The 22,719-nt window shown below is 37.9% G+C and overlaps 1 protein-coding gene and 1 pseudogene across 1 annotated transcript; one reads left to right on the forward strand and one right to left on the reverse strand.

Annotated features, from left to right (window-relative positions):
• Positions 1-1,150: 1,150 nt before the first annotated feature.
• On the reverse strand, positions 1,151-2,660 carry LOC104605834 (1-aminocyclopropane-1-carboxylate oxidase 5). The gene is made up of 3 exons (XM_010270756.2): positions 2,438-2,660; positions 1,996-2,228; positions 1,151-1,866 (listed from the first exon to the last, which is right to left on the reverse strand). Exons 1-3 carry the CDS (start codon positions 2,537-2,539, stop codon positions 1,263-1,265), a joined length of 939 nt encoding a protein of 312 aa, XP_010269058.1. The 5' UTR covers positions 2,540-2,660; the 3' UTR covers positions 1,151-1,262.
• A 13,522-nt stretch (positions 2,661-16,182) lies between these two features.
• LOC104605833 (GDP-mannose 3,5-epimerase 2-like) lies at positions 16,183-22,462 on the forward strand (annotated as a pseudogene).
• The last annotated feature ends 257 nt before the right edge of the window (positions 22,463-22,719 follow it).

Below are 22,719 nucleotides of genomic sequence, written 5' to 3' on the forward strand. Positions count from 1 at the left end.
CGTATTATAATATGTTTGAATACACGTGAACACATTAGAAAGATAGATGCATTTGGATACATTAGGGAAAACTCCTACAAATCCCACAAACACTTCAATAAAAGTAAATTTAAGGTTGAAAAAACTATAAGATATAAATACATGAGAAATGCACACTTTAATAATTTATATGAGAAAAAACACTACAATCAATAATACCAATAGTCTAGAACAGGTAAATGTCGTGCAATTAACTTTACTAACAATATATCAAACAATGTATAAGCTCCGATCTACTACTTATTTAATATTTTTGTATAAATAATAATTTCTATTTCTTCAAATAATCAGTATGTTTTGTTTATTTATTTATGGAGGACTAAATTATTAATTAATGACTTACAGAAATATATAATTTTAATTTAAAAATATGTAAGGTTCATTAGATTTTCTAAGATACATATAATATGTAGTTCAGAATTTTCAATTGATAGTCATTAAATACTAATATAACTATTTTTTATTATTTTTATTTATGTAAGTTACCAAAAAATAAGATAAAAAGATCACTTTTGATATAAATTGTTGATGGATCAATGGGTTTGATAAATCATTAATAGAAACCACTTAAGTTGTATAAAATTAATTGTTTATGTAAATATTGGAATTTTCTATTTTTTGGAATATATCCAATTAAACAAAATTTTCCCTTTTTTTTCCTATGAGAGAGAGAGAGGCGTATAAAATTAATTGTTTATGTAAATATTGGAATTTTCTATTTTTTGGAATATATCCAATTAAACAAAGTTTTCCCCTCTTTTTTTTCTATGAGAAAGAGAGATTTCTATTTTTTGGAATATATCCAATTAAACAAAATTTTCCCCTCTTTTTTCTATGAGAGAGAGAGAGAGAATACAAACCCATATTGGTGAAAATAGAAAAATAGCTCCTAAAAACGACCATAAAGGAATGAAAGAAGGAAAAGCAAAATTTAATTATGACAATGGGAAATGCATTTTATACATATGTAAATAATATGCAAATCAAACCTTGACAACTACGCACATCTAAATATACACTGTCACCCTAAACTAGATAGGACAAACACCCGACCCATCTCATACAAACACTAATTAATAATTATATAGGAAGAAAGCCTCTAGGCTTGTGCTTTAGGACTAATTAATATATACTTCCATATCACTAGGTGCCCAAGTCACAGACAGCTGAAGTGTATGCATTATTACTAAAATGATCTCTTATCCACTCTCACATATATCTCCTTACATGGCCCCTACAGCTTGGAACCTCGGTTCCTTGGGGAGAAACTTCTGCTCTGCATATACAGACATGTAATCACCAAACACAAACTTTGGGTAAGCTTGATTCATCTCTTTGACAACTGGGTCCATTATTTCTGGGGCAGGAGCTATTGTTGCTTTCAAGGATGGGTTATAGAAGGAGGCAATGGATCTTCTGTTACCATCAGGAGTCGCCAGTACACGGTGCCAGACGCTCTTGTATCGGCCATTACTTATTACCTCGATCTGATCCCCGGTGTTGATGACAATGGAGTCCTCTAATGGTTGGACGTCAATCCATTCTCCATTCTTTAGGATTTGCAGGCCGTTCACCTTGTCGTCCTGGAACAGCAGGATGACACCCCCAGCATCTGTGTGGGCTCGAAGGCCATTCACCAGTTTTGGACGAGGACAAGGTGGGTAGTGGCTGACTTTGGTGCCAAAGAGAGCCTGGTTCTCCAGCCCATCTCCACCATTGAAGACCTTCTTAATGTATCCTTTTGGTAAACCCAGGTTCTCATCCATTGCCTCCATCACTTTCTCTGCCAGTTTCTTCAATTCTCTTCTGTATTCTGTCATGGTTTCTCTGTTGTCAATGTCACAGTTTCTGTTAGAATGTCTTCAGATATTGGAAATAAATCCAAATGCAAGTATTGAATTTTATTCTATGATAACTAAACATGAATGAAGTATAACTCTAGTCCTCCATCCTTACTTGAAGTCTGGGTTCTGGCATGGCCACTCAGTACTGTCATCAGTAAGAGTGAATACATCCTCCCAATCCACATTCTCCAGCTTCTCCCCAGTAGTCTTGCCTTGCACTAAGTCGTTCAACAACTTCACAGGTGTGGAGCTCTTGAATCCTTCTTCTCTTTCCATCTTATAGCACTCAGAACACACCTTCTTCACCCTCTCCAAGAGCTCCACAGGGATTCCATGGTTCACCAACTGCGACAAAGAGCAACAAACACTTCAATCTTGTGATGTTGGAAACAAGATAAAGAATAATAGTTTATGAAGATATAGATGCATGTAACTCCTATTATGATGGACTTAGTATATTAGCATCTTCTTTTAATACAATGCAATGAATTGTTTATCAACTGAATGTCTTGTAAACCATGAAATATATTTGCCTAACAACTATTAATATATACCTGGAAGAATCCCCATTCCTCACAGCCATTTGCAATCTGAGCCATTGTCTTAGCCCTCTCCTCTCCATCAAGTTTTGAAAAGTCGATCACAGGAATCGCCATTAAAACCAAAGATGTAGTAATACTACTGTAATATTACACGAAATTAATACCAAGGAAAAATAGAGAGAAGGGGGAGGAGGGAGGGATTATTATTGCACCCAAGTGCTTACCAGTGACTGGATGTGGGTATATGGAACTGGGTATAGGCCTCCTTTTATAACAAATTTTAAGTCTATCCTCTATGTCAAATTGTCAACTCCTCATTGTTTAATCAATCTTTCTTCTTAAATAAACCAGCTCTTAAGCTTTGAGAGGTGCCGTTTATTGATCATTTTGTTAAATTAATAAACACATAAGGTTAATACTTAGTATAGAAACCACAAGCAATCTTTTTCAAGTGAAAATCTCTCTCTCTCTACAGTGTCCTTAGCCTACTACTAATGGTCACCAAATCTGCTCCACCTCCCATTATCTTGTATGGGTGACAAGAAATGGTAATTAAAATAATAAACTGACTCGTAAGCATGATTTGAGGAATAAGCAAGGCATACTGGAGGCGACTTTGATAAGAGAAGCTAACATTAAAAGCTTTCTTTAATAGAATGTCAACTCCCTCACACTTCAATTATTCTAATATAATATGAATTAGGGGAGAATAATTAATCATGGGCAGAGACTTGGTGTATCTCATTAATTAGCTTCACTCTCTCACAACAATTGTCCCAATTAATATTTGGTCTCATATATGGGAACTTATAACTCTAACCCCACATCTACAAAGCTAAGCAAATCATGGGTAGTTCTCACAACACCTGGTTACCATCAAAGAACTAGCTAGCATTGGCTATCATATGTGATCTTGGACCAACCTTTCCCTAATTTTAATTAAAAAAAGTTGAGTCGTGACTCATGAGGGGATATAATTTGTCTAAATAGGAAAAAAAGGAAATTTAATTTAGTGGCCAGGCCATATCTTGTGAAGGAACTGCCTGGTAAATATTAATTTAAATTGGGGGACAGATATTTATAAGAATCAAGAAAGGGGTTTTTGCTTGTGTAATGGTAAAATCTTAGGCTGACAAGAATGAGAACCTAGTAGTCGATCAAGACTACAGTCAATCTTGAATTCCAATAGATTTCGGATTGAGAAAAGTAGAAGAAAGAGGGAGAAGAAAGGAGAAGAAACCAGAAGTACACAAGGGTTTTGAAAGGAGGGACATATCGAATAAAACCTGCCGTCGCCACTCTCTCAATATTTATATGTTATGTTCACTAAATGTAGGAAATGATAGAATTGCCCTTAATGCTTACATGGCAAATAAAACAAATAATAAACTGAAATAGCAAGCTGTCTAAGATAACTACCAACTAACACTGACATAACTAACAAAGGTTACATGTGCTGTCATACGAACACAGTGGGGACCACAGTCGTGGGGTCCACATCAATGTTCTCTACACTCCCCCCCAAGTTGGGAATAGATATTTGTCATTCCCAACTTGAATAGGTCTGCCTCTAACTTCTTCCTTGGAACAACCTTGGTGAGAAGATTTGCGAGTTGCATGTTGGAGGTGATATACGGGAGACACTTCTTGTGATGAGACCCTTTCTCTGACAAAATGTCGATCAACTTCGATATGTTTAGTTTTGTCATGCTGCACCGGATTGTGAGCTACATTAATAACCGCCTGATTATCACAATGCAACATCAAGGGCTTCTCATAATCAATACCCAACTCTTCAAGTAGTGATTTCAGCCACTTCGTTAGCCATTGACCTGCATTCAGCTTCAGCACTAGAGCGGGAAACAACACTTTGTTTCTTACTCCTCCAAGAGACAAGGTTACCTCCTACAAGGGCACAATATCCAGAGGTAGACCTCCTGTCATCAGCACTCCCAGCCCAATCAGCATCTGTATAGACCTCTACCTTCATGTGATTATTGTTCTTGAACATTATACCTCTACCTAGGCATCTCTTCAAATATGCTAATATTTTCTCAACTGCAAGAAGATGAGTAGTTCTAGGGGAATGCATGTACTGCTGACAACACTGACTGCATAACTGATATCTAGCCGTGTGAGGCAGAGATATAGGAGCTTTCCAACCAACTGTTGGAACATAACTTTGTCTTCAAGAGGCTCTTCACCCTTTGCACTAATCTTGTGATTTTGTTCAATGGGTGTATCGGCAGGCTTGACACCTAACTTTTCAGTTTCCACCAACAGATCTAGAACATACTTCCTTTGAGAGATAAAGATCACCTGTTTAGATATAGCAACCTCAATACCCACAAAATATTGCAGTGCACCAAGATCTTTCACCTCAAACTCTTGATGAAGGAGTTGTTTGAGGGACTCAATCTCACTATTATTATTCCCTATCACTACAAAATTATCCACATATACAGCAAGCAAGGTCAAAGAAGAGTTCACTATTTTAACGAACAGTGTATGATCTGACTGGACCTATACATAGCCGAATTTTCCAAGAGTTAGTCTGAATCTATCAAACCAAGCTCTAGGGGATTGCTTTAATCCATACAATGCCTTATTCAGTCGGCAAACCTTCTTAGCTGTCTCTATATCATTAAATCTAGGGGGCAACTGCATGTAGACCTCTTCCTGTAAGTCTTCATTCAGAAAGACATTTTTAACGTCCATTTGGAACAAGGGCCAAGAGTAACTTGCTACAAGGGCTAATAGAACTCGAATAGTGGTCATCTTGGCTAATGGGGCAAAGGTCTCCAAGTAGTCTATACCATAAGTCTGAGTGAACCCTTTTGCAACCAACCGGACTTTGTACCTCTCAATGGAGCCATCAACATTATGTTTCACAGTGAATACCCATCTACATCCAACTGGTTTCTTTCCTTTGGGTAGGTCAACTAGCTCCCAAGTATTATTTTTCAAAAGGGCATCCATTTCAACTTTCATTGCATCTTTCCACTCTAGAACTGATAAGGCTTCTTGCACTGTTCTGGGGATAGGGATATCAGCAATGGAAGTAAGATAGGACCTGTAAGAGGGAGACAGGTGATCATAGGATAGAAACTGGGAAATGCAGTGAGTTGTGGATGTGGTGCAGTGTTGTTTCTCTTTACGGACCGCAATAGGGAGGTCAAGGTCATCCGAAAAAGGAGGGGAAGTAGCAACAGTGGAAGGTATCTCAGTGGGCCTTGGGACTGTAGTACCTGGATCTGGATCCGCAAAAGGAGTTGGGGCTGGCCTGGACTGCTGATGACCGAGATCAAGGAGTAGGTTTGAGATAGGTTCACACTATCTCTTGTCAGTATCTACTGTCTCACAATGTCATAATTTGAATTCAGGCCAGTTAGAAATTTAAACACCCTATTGGTCTCGACTTGCTTTCTATGGGTCTGTGCATCTTTTGGACTTTCCCACTCAAGAGCCTCCAGATAGTCAATTTCATGCCACAGAGATTTCAAGATAGAGAAATAAGCAGAGACTGATTTCTCTCATTGTTTAAGGTTATTCACCTCACACTTCAATTCATAGGCTCTAGCAACATTAAGGGGTTGGGAGTAGGTCTCTTTCATGACATCTCATATCTCCTTGGTTGTCTTTGCCCACAAGTAATTTCGGCTGATATGTGGCTGCATAGAGTTGCACAGCCATGTCATAACCAAGTAGTTCTCCTGAACCCACTTGGTATACATTGGGTACTCCTTGGAAGGTTCTTTCACATCTTCCAATAGGTGGCTAAGTTTTCCCCTTCCCCCAATAGCCATCATGGCTGATTGGGCCCATTCCAAGTAATTGGATCCGTCAAATCTCACTGTTGTAATCTGAAACGCAGTCTTAGACACACTAGCAGAATTGTTGTTCCCAAAAACACCTTCTCCCTGATTTTTGAACTCCATTCTTGGTTAAGAATCAGCAATTAAGAACTATTAGGGTTACTGCAATAGAAAACAACACTTAAACAACTGATCACAACCAGAAATCTGTATGAAATCAGTTCAGATCTGATCTGAAACCAATCGGAAATCAGAATATAAGCAGCCCGATAACAGGTCTCACCCCCAAAACAGGCTCGAAAGCCAAAATAGGTCTGAAAACCACTTAGAAAGCAATCTGTAATGCTGAAGCAGAATTAGGGTTTTAATCGTAGGGTTAGGAAAACCTTTTGAGAACATAAACAGTGCTCAGCCACACCTTCCAAAAGAATTCACAGTCAAGTCTAGCCGTAGGGTTAATGACAAACCCTAAAAAAAACTGATCACCTCTGAGAAAAAATAGGAGAGTTCGGCTGCTCCTCCTAGATAGGTCCAACCTATCTTGACTAACAGCAATCTCAAGGGAAAAAAAGACTTACCTAGAAAATTTTGATCGCTACCTTCAATCGTGGCCTGAACCCTAACCTTCTCTGATTCTTCCTGATTACCAAAACACTCTCCAAGCCTTTACAAGTCTTCGGACAGCTGCTAAACTTTTCTGATAACCTCCAAGAATCAGCCAACGAACAATCCTTTGTAAGCTTCCAGCCCTAGACAGTTCTCATGTGGTCGGCTGGAATAGATCCACACGAGAAACCCTACATAGGCTCTGATACCAAGTATCAAGACTACAGTCAGTATTGAATTCCAATAGATTTCGGATTGAAAAAAGTAGAAGAAAGAGGGAGAAGAAAGGAGAAGAAAGCAAAAGTAAACAAGGGTTTTGAAAGGAGGGACATGTCGAATAAAACCTGCCGCCGCCACTCTCTCAATATTTATAGGTTATGTTCACTAAATGTAGGAAAGGACAGAATTGCCCTTAACGCTTACATGGCAAATAAAACAAATAATAAAATGAAATAACAAATTGTCTAAGATAACTACCAACTAACACTGACATAACAATCAAAGGTTACATGTGCTGTGGTACAAACACAATGGGGACCACAGCTGTAGGTTACATGTGCTGTCATACAAACATAGTGGGGACCACAGCTGTGGGTCCCACATCAGTGTTCTCTACAAACCTCAAATAGTTTAAACCAATATTGAATAGTGGCCTTTATATTATAACAATAAAGAATGAGGGTGATCAAAATATTTGCTTAGGAGTTTAGCCTCTTTATGATTTATATATAGGTGGCCAATTGAAACTAGAGAACTGAAAAGAAATGATTTTGCATTGGACAGTGATGATAATAGAAACTAAAACAAAATTGGAAAATCTTGTTGGGTTTTTTCTTTAATTTATTTTCTTTGTTTCCTGTTTGGCTATATGGGTTTAGGTCGGCCACCGAATTCTCTCTATAGTTCAATACTTCCCCCAAGCACCATTCCCGGATAAAAGTTTTTGGAAGTGGTGACAGTGAGGGATGTTCATGCATGGAGGGTTTTCTCCTTTGTGTTCTAATCTATGTTCTAATCTTATATTTGCTCTGCCATCACATGGACGGGAGTTGGTGGGGTGTCTGACAAAGCTTTATTTGGTGCTGGAAATGGTCTATGTTGTTTCCTTCTTTCTTTAATTCCTAATCTTTGATTAGAATAATACAAGTTTAATATTTCAAATCAAATATGACGCGGCATGGTTTAATTCCTAATCTTTGATTAGAATAATAAAAGTTTAATATCCAAAGTCAGATTTAACCGGTGCATGCATCTTTATTTGAAAACAAGGCACAAAAATGAATACTGTATTGAATTGATTGTTACTACACAGCAAAATGATTGATTGTTATTAAATGATTGATTGTTACTATACAGCAAAATGATCATAAAAAAAGTGGTTATTAGTGCAGTCAGAATATCCAAAGTCAAATCAAATATGACGTGGCATGGTTATTAGTGTAGTCAGAATATCCAAAGTCAGATTTAACTGGTGCATGCATCTTTATTTGAAAACAAGGCACCAAAATGAATAGTGTGTTGAATTGATTGATTGTTACTAGACAGCAAAATGATAAAAAAAGAGAAGTGGTTAAAAGTTAAAACAGTTAATAGTTTGGAGTCAGTGGGATATATGTAAGTGGCTCTGCTTACCCAATTGGGTTGAAGTTGAAGGAACTAAAAGGGGATAAAAAATAAAGAGATAATTAAGAGGGTCTATTGGCCGGGGTACATTTTTTTTTTTTTTATAAACTTAGGGCTGTCAATAGACCAGATATTGGTCTAACCTGATCCGGTTCAATATGAGTCCATTACAGATGGACCCGGTCGAATCAAATATGATAAGTATATTGGTCCAAAACTCCAAATTCAATGTCTTATTGAACCATCAAACCAGTTCAAATTGGTTCCAATCTGATAAATATATTGGTCCAAAACTCCAAATTCAATGTATTATTGAACCATCAAACCAGTTCAGATTGATTTTAATTCAGATTGCATCCAACCCAAACCTGACCCGTTGACACCCCTATTCTTATATTCCATCAATGGACTAGATATCGGTACAATCCAATCTAATAAATACTTTGGACCATTAAGTCTGGATTGATCCAATTAATATGTCTTATTATTGGATCATCCCATTCAAATTGGTTTTTATGTCAGACGAGGTCCAACCCAAACCCGATCCATTGACACCCCTAACTGGGCTCATCTCTCGTAAGATCACAAAACAACTCTGTAGTTACATGGGTTGTTCTTGTCTTTTATTTCAAAGAAACACTTTTGGGCATGACTGCAAATTTCAACCAATGTCATTTTTCAGATAAGGCAGAAATTAGGAGTGGATAGAGAGAAGCCCTTCCAAACTGCATGTCATTTTATTTGGCTGGGGATGAGACTACTATCATTCCTGGTATGCTGTATCAAAGAAGGGAGAGAGAGAGAGAGTTTTGCCAAATACCCAAAATAAAACCCTTTTGATAAAAGGACTTTTTAGAAGGGCTTAATGTTGGTTCAACTACCATTGCTCATAGGCTTTTTTGGTTGAACCCTACCTTCAAAGTCAGAAGTCATAATGAGATGTAAGGTCTTTAACAGTTCTGGTTAAAATTTCAATATCAGATGAGGTGTAAGGCTGATATGAAATGCGGATTGAGAGAATGGTCAATCTGGAATTTTAATAAAGGGAAAATCTATGATGTGGAAAAGATATGGTATGGGAAGAGTTTTGACTAATCAAAGTCCATCCATGAATTTTGAAAAATAACACTTGATTGGCTACTATGTTTATGATTAATTGACTGGTCAGAAGTTTTTTAGATATCATATCTTTTTCATATCATAGTCAAACCCTTTAATAAAAGCATGATCCAAAGTATCGATACTTGTGATAATGATAAAAAATTGGTGTAATAACTTTCTTTTTTATTTTTTTCAGCCGAGTATTTCAAAACACAAGTATATTAGGAGGGGTTCTAAATTCTAATGTTTAAACCTAGAGAAACCTCCTAAATCTTACTATTTGGTGTATAACTGATACATATCGTATTATCTCAATACTTTGAACCATGAATAGAAGAAATTGAAATAACCAGCCATTTTGCTCAGCAACTTTAGCATGGCAGTAATTTTTTAAACTCCAATCTTTAGATGAATGACTACCATTAAGTTCTATTATTGATAAAAAATAAAATAAAGCCCTAAAGGGAGACACAGGCTTTATTTGATAGGCCCAGGCCCAATACAGCTGGGTGATCCACATATGTGGTCCTTGTTCAGCCATACAACCAAACCTATGTAAGTGTACCGAGTGGGTTATGGATTAGATAGGCAAGTTTGACAGTTTAACCATGAAGTGGTTGTATAGGAAGGTAGAAAATAGACTTGGAATCAAATTAAGAAACTTACAATTTAAGCAATTGTTATTAGCTGTTATAAATAGTATGTAAAGCAAATGTTAGATTCAACCTCTCTCTTCGTTATTCTCATAAGTAGGGGTGCAAATGGATTGGATCATGATTTGATCTGATTCGAGAACTGATTCTATTTGGTCGAATTTGGATCACTCTTGATTCGATCTTCGAACTGGATTGGATTCGGATCACCCCTTATCCGATCTGAGAAGATTCGATCCGATATATATTATATATTTATAAATATATAATACATATATATATGTTATTTATTTATTTATAAATATATTTTTTATATTATATTTTTATAAATTTGTTATATTATTTGATTTTTATAAAAAAACATGTATATATATGATGAAAATAATTAAATATTTACATTTTTTGTTTTTACTTTATTTAAATTAATATATTTTATTTTTTAATAATTTATTAATTTTTAAAGAAAACAAGTCGAACCAGATCAGATACGAAGATCCAACTTATTGATAGGATTCAAATTCAAATTGAGTCCTATCATATCCGATCAAATCCAACATGAACAGTATCGGATCGAATTCAAATATACCCTGATTCGAATCCGATCTGATCCGTTTGCATCCCTACTCTTAAGAGATTGAACTCCCTCAAAGAAGCTTTTGTGATATCACAGGACCTATCAATTGGGAAGGATTTTGTACTCTAGATTTTTAAAGCCGAAAGATATTTTGAATATTGTGAAGTTCCAAGTAACGAGAGGGTCCCAATTTCTTCTACACACTTAGATGGAGAAGCCATCCTTTGGTTTTAGTGGTCACCCTCAAGTGACCTGAGCGGATTTGGACCAATTGGCTTTGAGGATTATGATGAATAGCTCTCAAAAGTCAAACAAGTTGGCACCGTAAGGGAGTATCAGTTAGAATTTGAATGACTCTCGACTCAAGTCTGGTCTTGCTTAGGTGTTTCATTGGGGGATTGAAAGAAGAGATTCAGATAGAAGTAAAACCCATGCAACCTCCACAGTGATAGTTGAGGTGGGCCTAGCCCAATTCTTTGAAGAAAAATTAGGCAAGCTTAAAAGGATATCTAACAAACCTTTAGGCCCAGTTCGACTATGATATGGAAAAGATATGATATCGGAAAAACAACTGATCAATAAACTGGAATCATAAAGTGGTAGCGAATCAAGTGTAATTTATTAAAATTCATGGGTGGGTTTTGATTGGACAAAACTCTTTCCATATCATATCTTTTCTGTATCATAGATTTTCCCATTTTAAAAACACCACCCCTAGGCCTATTCACAGGCCAGACTTTTGGCCTGACTTTACACTGTCGGGCTTGGGTTTCGGGCCAGGCTCATTAAAATTTTGGCAAAGCTAAGCCTGAGCCCGGCCCATGAAATAAAATGGAACAAAACATTTCCCCAGAAGCCCAATCTTTCTTTCAAGAGGTTGTCATCGGCCAAGATGTAGGCTTGAAGAGAAAAGGGGTTGTGCTACAATTGCAACGAAAAATTTGCACTTGGTCGTAAGTACAAGGCACAACACGTATATCTCCTCCAAAGAGATGGGCTTAACGAGGCAGAGGCCCAAGAACTGGATACTGGATGCAGCCAACCATGAAATGATATACAATCTTGGCCCACCCGAGATATCATTACAGGCCCTTATTGGGCTTACTTCACCTCAAACCATGAGAGTAAGTGGTTGTTTACAAGGACGGAAGGTATTTATCTTACTCGACAATGGTAGTACATTAAATTTTAGGGAGAATGACAGTTTTTGTACTTGTTTGTATTTTTCTGTAAATTGGGAGAATAACGGTTCAGCCCAGGGTCAGAATTTTTAGGCCCAAAGTATAATTGGGGTGGGTGCCAGCTCAGAATTGATGACAATTCACAAATGAGCATTGATGTATAAAATGGGGGCTTTTAACATTTTGAATATTTATAGTTCTGCAGTGAAATTCAGAAATCTGCATTGGGCCTTTCCGTATTTTTCCGTAAATTTATTTCTAATAAATTGACACTCCAACTTGGCTTACCTAATCAGCCCATCATCCAATTTATTGTTCAAGTAGCCAATGGAAACAAATTATTGTGTAAGGGTGTCTGTAATGAGGTGGGGCTCAAAATACAAGGCATAAATTCCAGATTGTCTTGTACCCTCTAATTTTCAAAGGGCAGATATTGTTTTAGGGGTCCAATGGATTCGATTGTTGGGTAGAGTGGTGTATGATTGGACAAATTTGATTATCGAAATTCAGAAAAATGGTGAACTTTCATTCTTAGGGGGTCGAAGGCAAAGTTGATGCAACGAGCAAGCATAGTGACTCTGTTAAAAATGAGTATGGGCTCTCACGCTAATGCTGATGGGCCCATGTCAATCCAGCCCAATTCTTGACATACTAGATGTGGGGATTAGTGCAAGCCCTTATCAGAAGCAATTATAGGCCCTTTTAGCCAAGTTCCATGAGGTTTTATAGGACTCTAAGGGACTTATATCGGTATGGAGTCAAGATAATCATATTCCTGTAGTACCTGGGCATCTTTGGCTAATGTACAGCCTTACTGATACCCTTATTACTGATACCTTATTACCGGTGGCAAGAAATAGAACAATTGGTGCATGATATGTAGGGCTGCTCATAAGAAGGCTCAATCCGATCAAATTGATTAATCCGGACCAACCCAACCCGCATTGGCCGGGTTTTCATCAGCATCGGTCGGTTTCGGGTTGTACAAATTCATAAACCGATGGTTCGGGTCAATTTCGGTTTTTTTTGTGTGAAAACTAAAACCAACCCGAACCGAACCGACTTAGTTCCTACTTAACTAAAAACTGAAATATCTGAAAATATATATTCCAATATCTATATCTAAAAAATATATATATTTCTAAAATACATATTTCAGTTTTAAATATATTTCCAGAAAACTAGGTGGCCATGGGGGCATGGATGAACTTAGAGCCGAAACCGACCCAACCCAACTCAAACCGACCAGGTCGGTTTTGCTTAACACTGGGTTGGTTTCGGTTTCCATCTCAGGCAACCCGACCAGGTCGGGTCGGTTGGAAAAACCTCAGTAAACCGACCCAACCCGACCCGTGAACAGAACCCTAATAATATGTTTCAAAATGGACTTATACAGCAATATCCCTATTCCCTACTCTTCATTTATTCTTCTAGTTGAAAAGGATGACACGTGGCAATTTATTGTGGTCAAAGATTATTTCTCCATTCTAGTTGATGATCTAAAAAATGTTGGTGTGAGATCTAGGAAATTCATGGCCAGTTCAAACAAAAGGAATTGTCGCCCATATTTTAGAGGAAATGAGCTCTCGTTTCAACTTTGAAAATTTGGTTTATCTTCTACATAGTGACTCCATTCTCCATTAGAAAATGCACATACTCAAGAGTTTTTGGGTTCCAAAGGATTGGGAGAGGGAAGGTGTTAAGTATCCTTCTTTTCAAGCTGCCATAGCAATTCAATACAGTAGTTATTTAGACAAAAAAAAAAAACCAACAAAAATGACTGCTAGAATTTCTAAAATCTGGAGAAAAATACTCCCAACTTCTCTTGAAACTGATTTTGAGGTGATGTTATCAGGCCTTAAGTATTAATTTCCTAAGACCCTCGCCTCTCTACCTTTTTTTCTCAGTCTAGGAGAAGCTTAGAATGTAAGTTCTCTAAGGTCTTGGAACTCCAAGCGACCTAGAAATTACAAACTTGATTTAAAAGATGGAGTGAAAAGCTTACCTCTCGTATGTAGCCTTGTTGATGAAATTCCAACAACCGAATTGGACGAAAAGAGTGCTTGAATGAGCTCAAAAGGGGTTTGAAACTGCCAAGGGCTTGGATATTTTGTACAAATATATGATTTGAAATATAGTGGATGGATTTAAAGTTTAGGTTCAAATGCTTGGGGGTTTTCTTACGAGTGGACACCTACAAGGGTTAGGAATGCTTTTAGGATATCTCCTCTGTTTCTTCCCTCTAAAATCCATTCTTAGAGCTTGAGTTAGATCTTTATTTATAGAGAAAAAAGGGGAATAGGTTTGGGATTCACCCAATTAGAGAGCTTGGGCTTCAAAATAGTTTTTTCATGAAAAATGGTAGATATCTTTTCAAAGAAAAGGTATTTAGTCGAGCTTTCTGTTTTGGTGAAATATTTTTATTGATTTAGGGTTGATTTTTACGGGCTTTGTGTGCCCAATGAGGTTTTAGGGCGTGCCTATCATTGCAATCTCATATTTGGGGCTGCCAATGGTATAAAACATAAATTTGACTCACCTACAAAAATTATTTTGTTCTTTTTTAGCTTTAAGTGGGGGTATATTTGGGTTTGGGACTTTTTTAAGTCTATTAGACTTATTTTCACAGGTCCAAGTGTTTGAATAAGTCGAGCATGTGTTTGACATCAGCCATAAAAGGCCTTAGGAATAGATGGGGTAGTGATTTAATTTGGTGCATCGAAATGGAACCTTTTAGTTCAACTATCAAATGGGTGAATTAGGATGTGAAATTTTGTGTACAAGGGTTTTTTAGGTTTTAAACAAAGTGGTGTGGTTTGATCAGTCAAATGAAGTTTGGATAATGGAGATCTATCATTGGTATGCTCTAATCAACGAGATTTGTTGAAAATGTAATCTTAGCTTGATGAAGGATCGAACGAGGAAATTTTAGGATGAAATTTGGTAGATAGGCATTTTTGAACATCCTGAGTTTGATAAATGTGATGAATCTTTGATTAGAGGTGGGGATTAAAAGACTTGGTTTGGGTCCAGGTTTTAGTTTATGGTTTATCAATCAATAAGGAGGCTTAAAACGGAATTTCACTTTTTTAATGGTCAAATGGAGGATTTTGGTCGTGAAATTTGACGTGCTAGGGAATTTTGAGTTTCTGAATACAATGGTGAGGTCTGATTGGTCAAATAAGGCTAAGATGATGGAGATCTATGGTTGATAAGCTCTAATCAATAAGATTAGCTAAAATAGAATCTTTGCTTGATGAAGGGTTAAATGAGATATTGAAGCAAGCGGTTAGCACTTCACCTATTCTCACATTACCAGATTTTTTCTAAGTCATTCATCACACTACAAGAAAAATGGCCTGAGGCGGCAGTCTTTGTAACCATTGCTATAGGAATATCTAAGGCGATGTTCTTTGAAAGACTGCCGCCTACATTCATTTTAAAAATTGGCGCGGTAGTTTTTAAATGTACATTCGGCGGATTTTATTATGAACCGGAATTAAACCGGTCTAGCCTTACAACAAACTGCTGTGGAGAAACGCAGGGAGGGAAAAAAGTTTGTTTCTCCCGCGCGAATTCCCCGTCTTGTTTGACAAGAGAGAAGGTTCTTTGGTTTCCTTGTAGAGAAATTTACAAGACAGAAGGTTCTCTGGTTTTCAACAATGATTTTCTGGGCGATTTAGAGCTAGGGTTGTGTGATTTTTTGGACGACCTCTATTCATTCGAGCAAGAGAAGAGAAGAGAATGTAACATTCTGGGCGACCTCTGTTTATTCGATCTAGGGTTTCCCTTTGTGCTTGAGAAGGGGAAATTTCTAGGTGCTATCCAAGCAAGCACCGATCTCAGTTTGTTCGAGCAAGAGAGGGTGTATGAGGTTTCATTTTGGTATTTTGTTCGTACAAATTATCTATATCTCTAGACGATGTGTTTCTTTCTCTTCTTCAGATTATATGGATAGTTGGTACTCTATTGACCTTTACAAGGTTTTCATTTGGTTCAACTATTTTTTTCCCTCTGCATTTGCATCATAGCTTTGCTTATTTTTCTTTGTTTTACATTTTTTAGTTGTGACTAGTTATGGTGATGATGGTAAGACTAAGAGATACTTTAACATTGCTTGTTTTATTCTCTCTTTATTAAGGGTTGCAGATTGTATCCATGTTTTTTCTTTTCATTTTTTGTCTGAACTATTGAGTGCAGTAGAATGGGGAGTGTTGATGGATCCACCTATAGGGCATACACATACAAGAATCTGGAGAGGGAGCCATTTTGGCCACAGGAGAAGCTCCAAATTTCCATTACTGGAGCTGGTGGGTTTATTGCTTCCCACATTGCTAGGAGGTTGAAGAGTGAAGGCCATTACATCATTGCTTTTGACTAGAAGAAAAATGAACACATGACGGAAGATATGTTCTGTCATGAATTCCACCTTGTTGATCTCAGGGTGATGGATAACTGCTTAAAGTTTACAACTAGGGTTGATCATGTTCTTAATCTTGCTGCTGACATGGGAGGGATGGGCTTCATTCAGTCTAACCATTCAGTTATTATGTACAACAACACAATGATCAGTTTCAACATGCTTGAGGCTGCAAGAATCTATAGAGTTAAAAGGTTTGTTAACCTAGAAGTAACACTTGATTGCATCATGTTTGCACTTCCTATTTGGGAATTGGATTCTGGATATTGTTACTATGTTACCAATTGATACAGTTTTTATCTAAATGTCTTAATATTGAATTGCATGTTGGGTTTTGTAGGTTCTTCTATGCTTCTAGTGTTTGCATCTACCCTGAATTTAAGCAGTTGGAAACTAATGTGAGCTTGAAGGAGTCTGATGCCTGGCTTGCAAAGGTTTGCTGCTGTTAGAGTATCTCAATAGTTATGATAGACTTGTAATAGAGATCGTTATCTCTGATAGCTATCCTAGATAACTGATCACCTTATCTCGTTATCATGTAGCTTATCCTTTGATAATTTCCTAGATAAACTCTAACTCTGTAATTGTTATCTTCTGTACATAGTTATCCTCTCGTAACCAGTTCTCTATTTAAATGACTCAAGAGACCAATCATTCTTCATTGAGTCATTCCCTTCTCATTGTTCTAGTATTGCTCTTATATGGTATCAGAGCCATTTGACAAACGTCCTGACTTCAGAGACAAGCACTACTGCTCATATCATTTAGAGACAAATGCAACCTGGATTGACAGATGGTCGAACCATTATGGTAGTCTCCCTTTCCAGTTTTATGAATGTAGTTTCAGTAAAACTGGACCGTACTAACTTCCTGCTTTGGAGCTCTCAAACTACACCAGCTCTCAGAGGGCATCGTTTATATGGCTATGTGGACGGATCTTTCCCTTGTCCTCCACTCTTCTTGGAAGATGGCAATAGCCAAGGATCCAACCGCAGCAACCCGGATCATGCAGCATGGATCGAACAAGACTAATTGATCATAAGTTGGTTATTATCTTCATTAACAGAGCAAGTTTTGGCTCAAGTAGTTGGCTGTAAGACATCCAAAGAGGTATGAGATCGACTTCATGTTCTTTTTTCTTCTACCAGTCAGACTCGAATCCATGATTTGAAATTAGAGTTAGCCTATCTGAAGAAGGGTACTCTCACTGTCACTGATTATGTTTAGAAAATTAAAAGTTTATCTGATGCATTAGCTGCTTCTGGACACTTTCTCACTGATGTTGATCAAATTCATTATCTTCTTGGTGGTTTACTTGCTGAATATGATACCTTTGTGCTCTCTGTGACTACTAGACTGGATAGTCTTTTTTTTTTTTTTTCTGAAATTCAAAGTTTGTTACTTACTTTTGAAAAGCGCTTAGAGCGTCACTCTTCACAATCTGTGATGGACTCTCCTTTTGCTAATTTGGCCAATAAGAAGAGAAACTTCAATCGCAATCAATCCTCCTCTTATAAGCCTCGACAATTTAATAATGATGGTGGTTCTAACAATTCCAATAAAACTTCCTATAATAACAATAATCGCAGCAGATCCAATTCCAAGAATGCCATAGTGGTTTGCCAACTCTATGGGTATCCTAGCCATGTAGCAACTACTTGCCGCCATTATCTAGAACTCACTGCCAATAAGAATACCAAGCAAGCTCATACAGCCTCATCTTCACGATCTGCTTGTGATGAAAATTGGTACCCTGATTCTAGAGCAACCAATCATATGACTTCATATCTTGGGAATCTCTCTCTCTTCACGATGAGTATCATGGAACAGATCATATCCTAGTCGGCAATGGTACGGGTCTAGACATATCTCTTATTGGATCTTCTGTTTTGAATATTGATTCTGGGTCCATTGTCTTGAATAATATTCTCAAAGTTCCTAATATATATCTAAGAACTTGCTCTCTATTAGCCAGTTTTGTAATGATAATAATGCAACTTTTATTTTTGATGCTACTGGCTTCTCTGTTAAGGACAAAAGCAACCGGGAAAATTCTCCTCCAAGGGCCAATTAAGGGAGGGCTCTATCAACTGAAGACAAATTACACAACTAAAGCTCCATCGGCATTCATTGGTGAGAAAGTATCGGTTTCTGTATGGCATCAGCGACTAGGACATCCCAGCAAGCGAGTAGCTGTCCACATCTTATCTTCATTTCAGCTTCCAGTTTCAAATAAGGACATCTCTTTTTGTCCATCCTGTCCACTAGGCAAGAGTCATACCTTGTCGTTTTCTAATAGTACTTTTGTTGCGAAGTATCCATTAGAACTTTTATTTTCTGATGTTTGGGGACCAACCCCTATCTCTACAAGACATGGTTTTCTCTATTATTTGATTTTTGTTGATGCTTACAACAAGTATATATGGATTTTTCCTATGACCTCTAAAACTCAGGTTGTCTCTATTTTTGTTGTTTTTAAGAAGAATGTGGAGAATTTATTGAACACCTCTATCAAAACTCTACAAACAGATGGAGGTACCGAATACAAACCACTTCTCTCTATTCTCTCTAATTCAGGCATCAATCATCATTTTTCATGTCCTCATGTTCATGAACAAAATGAGGCTGTAGAACGATGCCACTGCCATATTGTTGAAATGGGTCTCGCCCTCCTGGCTACGGCTTCAATGCCCAAACATTACTGGCATGATGCCTTTGAGACTGCAGTTTTTTTAATTAACTAGCTCTCTTTTCCAATACTGGACATGAATTCTCCTTTAAAGTGTCTCTTTGGCATTAAACCTGATTACACTATGTTGCGCACTTTCGGATGTGCTTGCTATCTGCATCTCAGACCCTATAACCGCTCTAAGCTGGACTATCGCTCCAAATGTTGTTTGTTTCTGGGTTATAGTTTACATCACAAAGGATACAAATGCTTGGACTTAACATCTGGTCGTCTATATATTTCCCGTAATATGGTTTTTTATGAACATACATTCCCATGCACTTCTGGTAGCACAACTCCACTTCCCAACTCGGCTACCAACACTGTGGTTGGCCCTCCTATCGTTACATATCCATGCCCTTCTCCTCAGACCATTCCCATACCCACTGACACCACCTCCCCTAGCCCACCTATTATATCCATTGGTGTTAGTTCTGCTGAATTGGTCCCATCATCATCAACCTCATCAGATACACCCTCTTGTTCCACTATAACTCCACTTAATGCTCATCCCATGATGACACGGAGCAAGAGTGGTGTTCGCAAGCCAAACCCTCAGTATGCTTTAGAAGCTTCTGTTGACCCCAATCTTGAACCCTCTTGCTACACTATTGCCAAGAAAGATCCCCATTGGGTACTCGCCATGGAAGATGAGTGCAAAGCTCTGTTGCACAATGATACCTGGGATCTTGTACCTCCACCTCCTCATAAGAACATTGTGGGAAATCGATGGGTTTATAAGATTAAGAGACATCCGGATGGGTCCATTGAAATATACAAGGCGCGATTGGTGGCTCAAGGGTTTACTCAACAAGTCGGTATTGACTTTGTTGAGACCTTTAGTCCGGTTGTTAAACCAACCACTATTCAGTTAATAATATCTCTCATAGTTCACTATGGATGGAATCTTAGACAACTTGATGTGAGAAATGCCTTCCTTCATGGCTACCTCAGTGAAGAAGTTTTTATGAAACAACCCATGGGTTTCGTTGATCCGGCACGACCACATTTTGCATGCCATCTTAAACGTTCCCTTTATGGTTTAAAACAACCCCATCTTTATTCATGCGGCGGAATGGCACTGATGTCATATTTCTTCTCGTATATGTGGATGACTTATTGATAATTGGATCTTCTAATTCTTCACTTACCCAACTCATCTCTCAGCTTTCTACCACCTTTGCTCTTCGAGATCTTGGGGAAGCTCATTACTTCCTGGGTTTGGAACTGCATCGCAGTTCAAATGGGGTGCACCTATCCCAACGTAAATATATTCATGATCTTCTCATCAAGACCAAGATGCATAAGGCTAAACCAATTCATACACCTATGGCAACATTTACCAGACTTGATGTCACACATGGTTCTCCTCTTCCAAATGCCACCGAATATCGCAGTGTGGTAGGGGCACTACAATATATTACCCTTACTCGGCCAGACATCAGCTTCTTAGTTAACAAAGTTTGCCAGTTTATGAAAGAACCCATTGATGTTCATTGGAGTGCAATCAAGAAGATCCTCCATTATTTTAAGTCCACAATTGATCATGTCATTACTTTTCGTACTTCTCCCGAATTGGCTCTCAAAGCCTTTTCTGATGCTAACCGGGCTAGTTGCCCTATTGATCGTCGGTCCCAAGGGGGTTTCTGTGTTTACCTGGGTCGTAATCTGATTTCGTGGAGCTCTCGTAAATAGTCCACGGTTTCTCGCTCCAGCACAGAATCAGAATACGGTAGTCTTGTCTCCACTGCTGTTGAAATTCTTTGGCTCCAAATGTTACTCACGGAGCTTGGATTGAAGCTCCCTTGCCCACTTGTCATCTGGTGTGACAATTTGAGTGCCAAGTTTCTCTCCTCCAATCCTGTCCACCATTCTCGCACCAAGCACATTTAATTGGATGTTCATTTTATATAGGAAAAAGTTGTGGCCGGCCTTCTACTGATCAATCACATTCTCAGCCATGATAAGATTGCAGACATTCTTACCAAACCTCAGCCATCAACAAGGTTTCATGACCTTACAGCCAAGCTTATCGTCTCCAAGAGACCACTAAGCTTGCGGGGGGATGTTAGAGTATCTCAATAGTTATGATAGACTTGTAATATGGATCATTATCTCTGATAGCTATCCTAGATAACTGATCACCTTATCTCATTATCATGTAGCTTATCCTCTAATAATTTTCTAGATAAACTCTAACTCTGTAATTGTTATCTTCTGTACATAGTTATCCTCTTGTAACCAGTTCTCTATTTAAATGACTCAAGAGACCAGTCATTCTTGACTGAGTCATTCCCTTCTCATTGTTCTAGTATTGCTCTTATAGCTGTCCATAATTAATTAAAAGAAGTTGGATTTATTTCTATTGATTTCATCTTACTGATTATTTATGGGGTTTAATCTTTTTATTTTCTTCTTGTAGCCTCAAGATGCTTCTGGCTTAGAGAAACTTGCAACAGTAGAGTGGTGCAAACATTACACAAAGGACTTTGGTATTGAGTGCCGAATTGGACGGTTCCATAACATATATGGCCCCTTTGGAACATGGAAAGGTTAGCTTAAACATGTAGGGGTTCATATTTATTGGGTATATTTGTTTCATTGGCCATGTGTTGATATATGCTGCATTGCTTTCACCAATTGTAGGTGGGAGGGAGAAGGCCCCTGCTGCTTTCTGTCGAAAGGTCATTACACCACTGATAAGCTTGAGATGTGGGGAGATGGACTTCAGACATGATCTTTCACCTTCATTGATGAATGTGTAGAAGGTGTTCTAAGGTTATTACTAAACTGAATATCTGTCTCACTGTTATCCTTTCAAGCTCTAGTCTTATAATTTTGTCTTTGCACTCTTATTAACTGCATTAACTTTTACATGTATTTAGATTGACAAAGTCAGATTTCCGGGAGCCTGTGAATATTGGGAGTGATGAAATGATTAGCATGAATGAAATGGCGGAAATTGTCCTCAGCTTTGAGAACAAGATTAATCCAATCCATCACATTCCTGGCCCAAAGGGTGTGCGGGGATGCAATTCAGACAATACTCTGATTAAGGAGAAACTTGGCTGGGCTCCAACTATGAGATTGAAGGTAAGTGCAAGGAGAATTTTGACTGACTTGTTCAGTCTTTGACATGCTCAATGATCTTGGGCATTCCTATCTTTGTATTTTTTGCGGGATGGGCTGAGAATCACTTACTTTTGGATCAAGGAGTAGATTGAGAAGGAGAAGGCTCAGGGTGTCGATGTGGCTGTTTATGGGTCATCCAATGCGGTTGCTAAGCAAGCACCTGTTCAACTTGACTCACTACGTGCAGCTGATGGTAAAGAATGAAGTTGGTGAATCCAATCAACATCTATGGTTGCAACTAAAAGGCCAAGTATTATGTTCAATATATCAATACCACCTTATCATGTTGGTAGGGATGAACTAGGTACGGATAGTAGTAATAATTCATGATGCAGGTCAGGGGTATGGTCCTTTTCATTTTTATAACTACCATTTCGGTGTATGAAAGGAATGTTTTATTCTCATGTATTACTCTAGATTTTGAGAGTGGGTCTCTGTTCTTGAATGATATAATAAGTAAT

The sequence above is a fragment of the Nelumbo nucifera genome, chromosome 1 (assembly GCF_055504915.1).
Source record: "Nelumbo nucifera cultivar China Antique chromosome 1, China Antique-T2T, whole genome shotgun sequence".
Taxonomy (NCBI): domain Eukaryota; kingdom Viridiplantae; phylum Streptophyta; class Magnoliopsida; order Proteales; family Nelumbonaceae; genus Nelumbo; species Nelumbo nucifera.

What these genes read in the sequence shown, in the direction of transcription:
- LOC104605834 (XM_010270756.2), bottom strand. Translation starts at nt 2,539, where the DNA reads ATGGCGATTCCTGTGATCGACTTTTCAAAACTTGATGGAGAGGAGAGG. An exon ending in AGGAATGGGGATTCTTCCAG is followed by an intron (nt 2,229 to 2,437) that starts GTATATATTAAT and finishes TCTTTGTCGCAG; the next exon opens with TTGGTGAACCATGGAATCCC. An exon ending in TGCCAGAACCCAGACTTCAA is followed by an intron (nt 1,867 to 1,995) that starts GTAAGGATGGAG and finishes CATTGACAACAG; the next exon opens with AGAAACCATGACAGAATACA.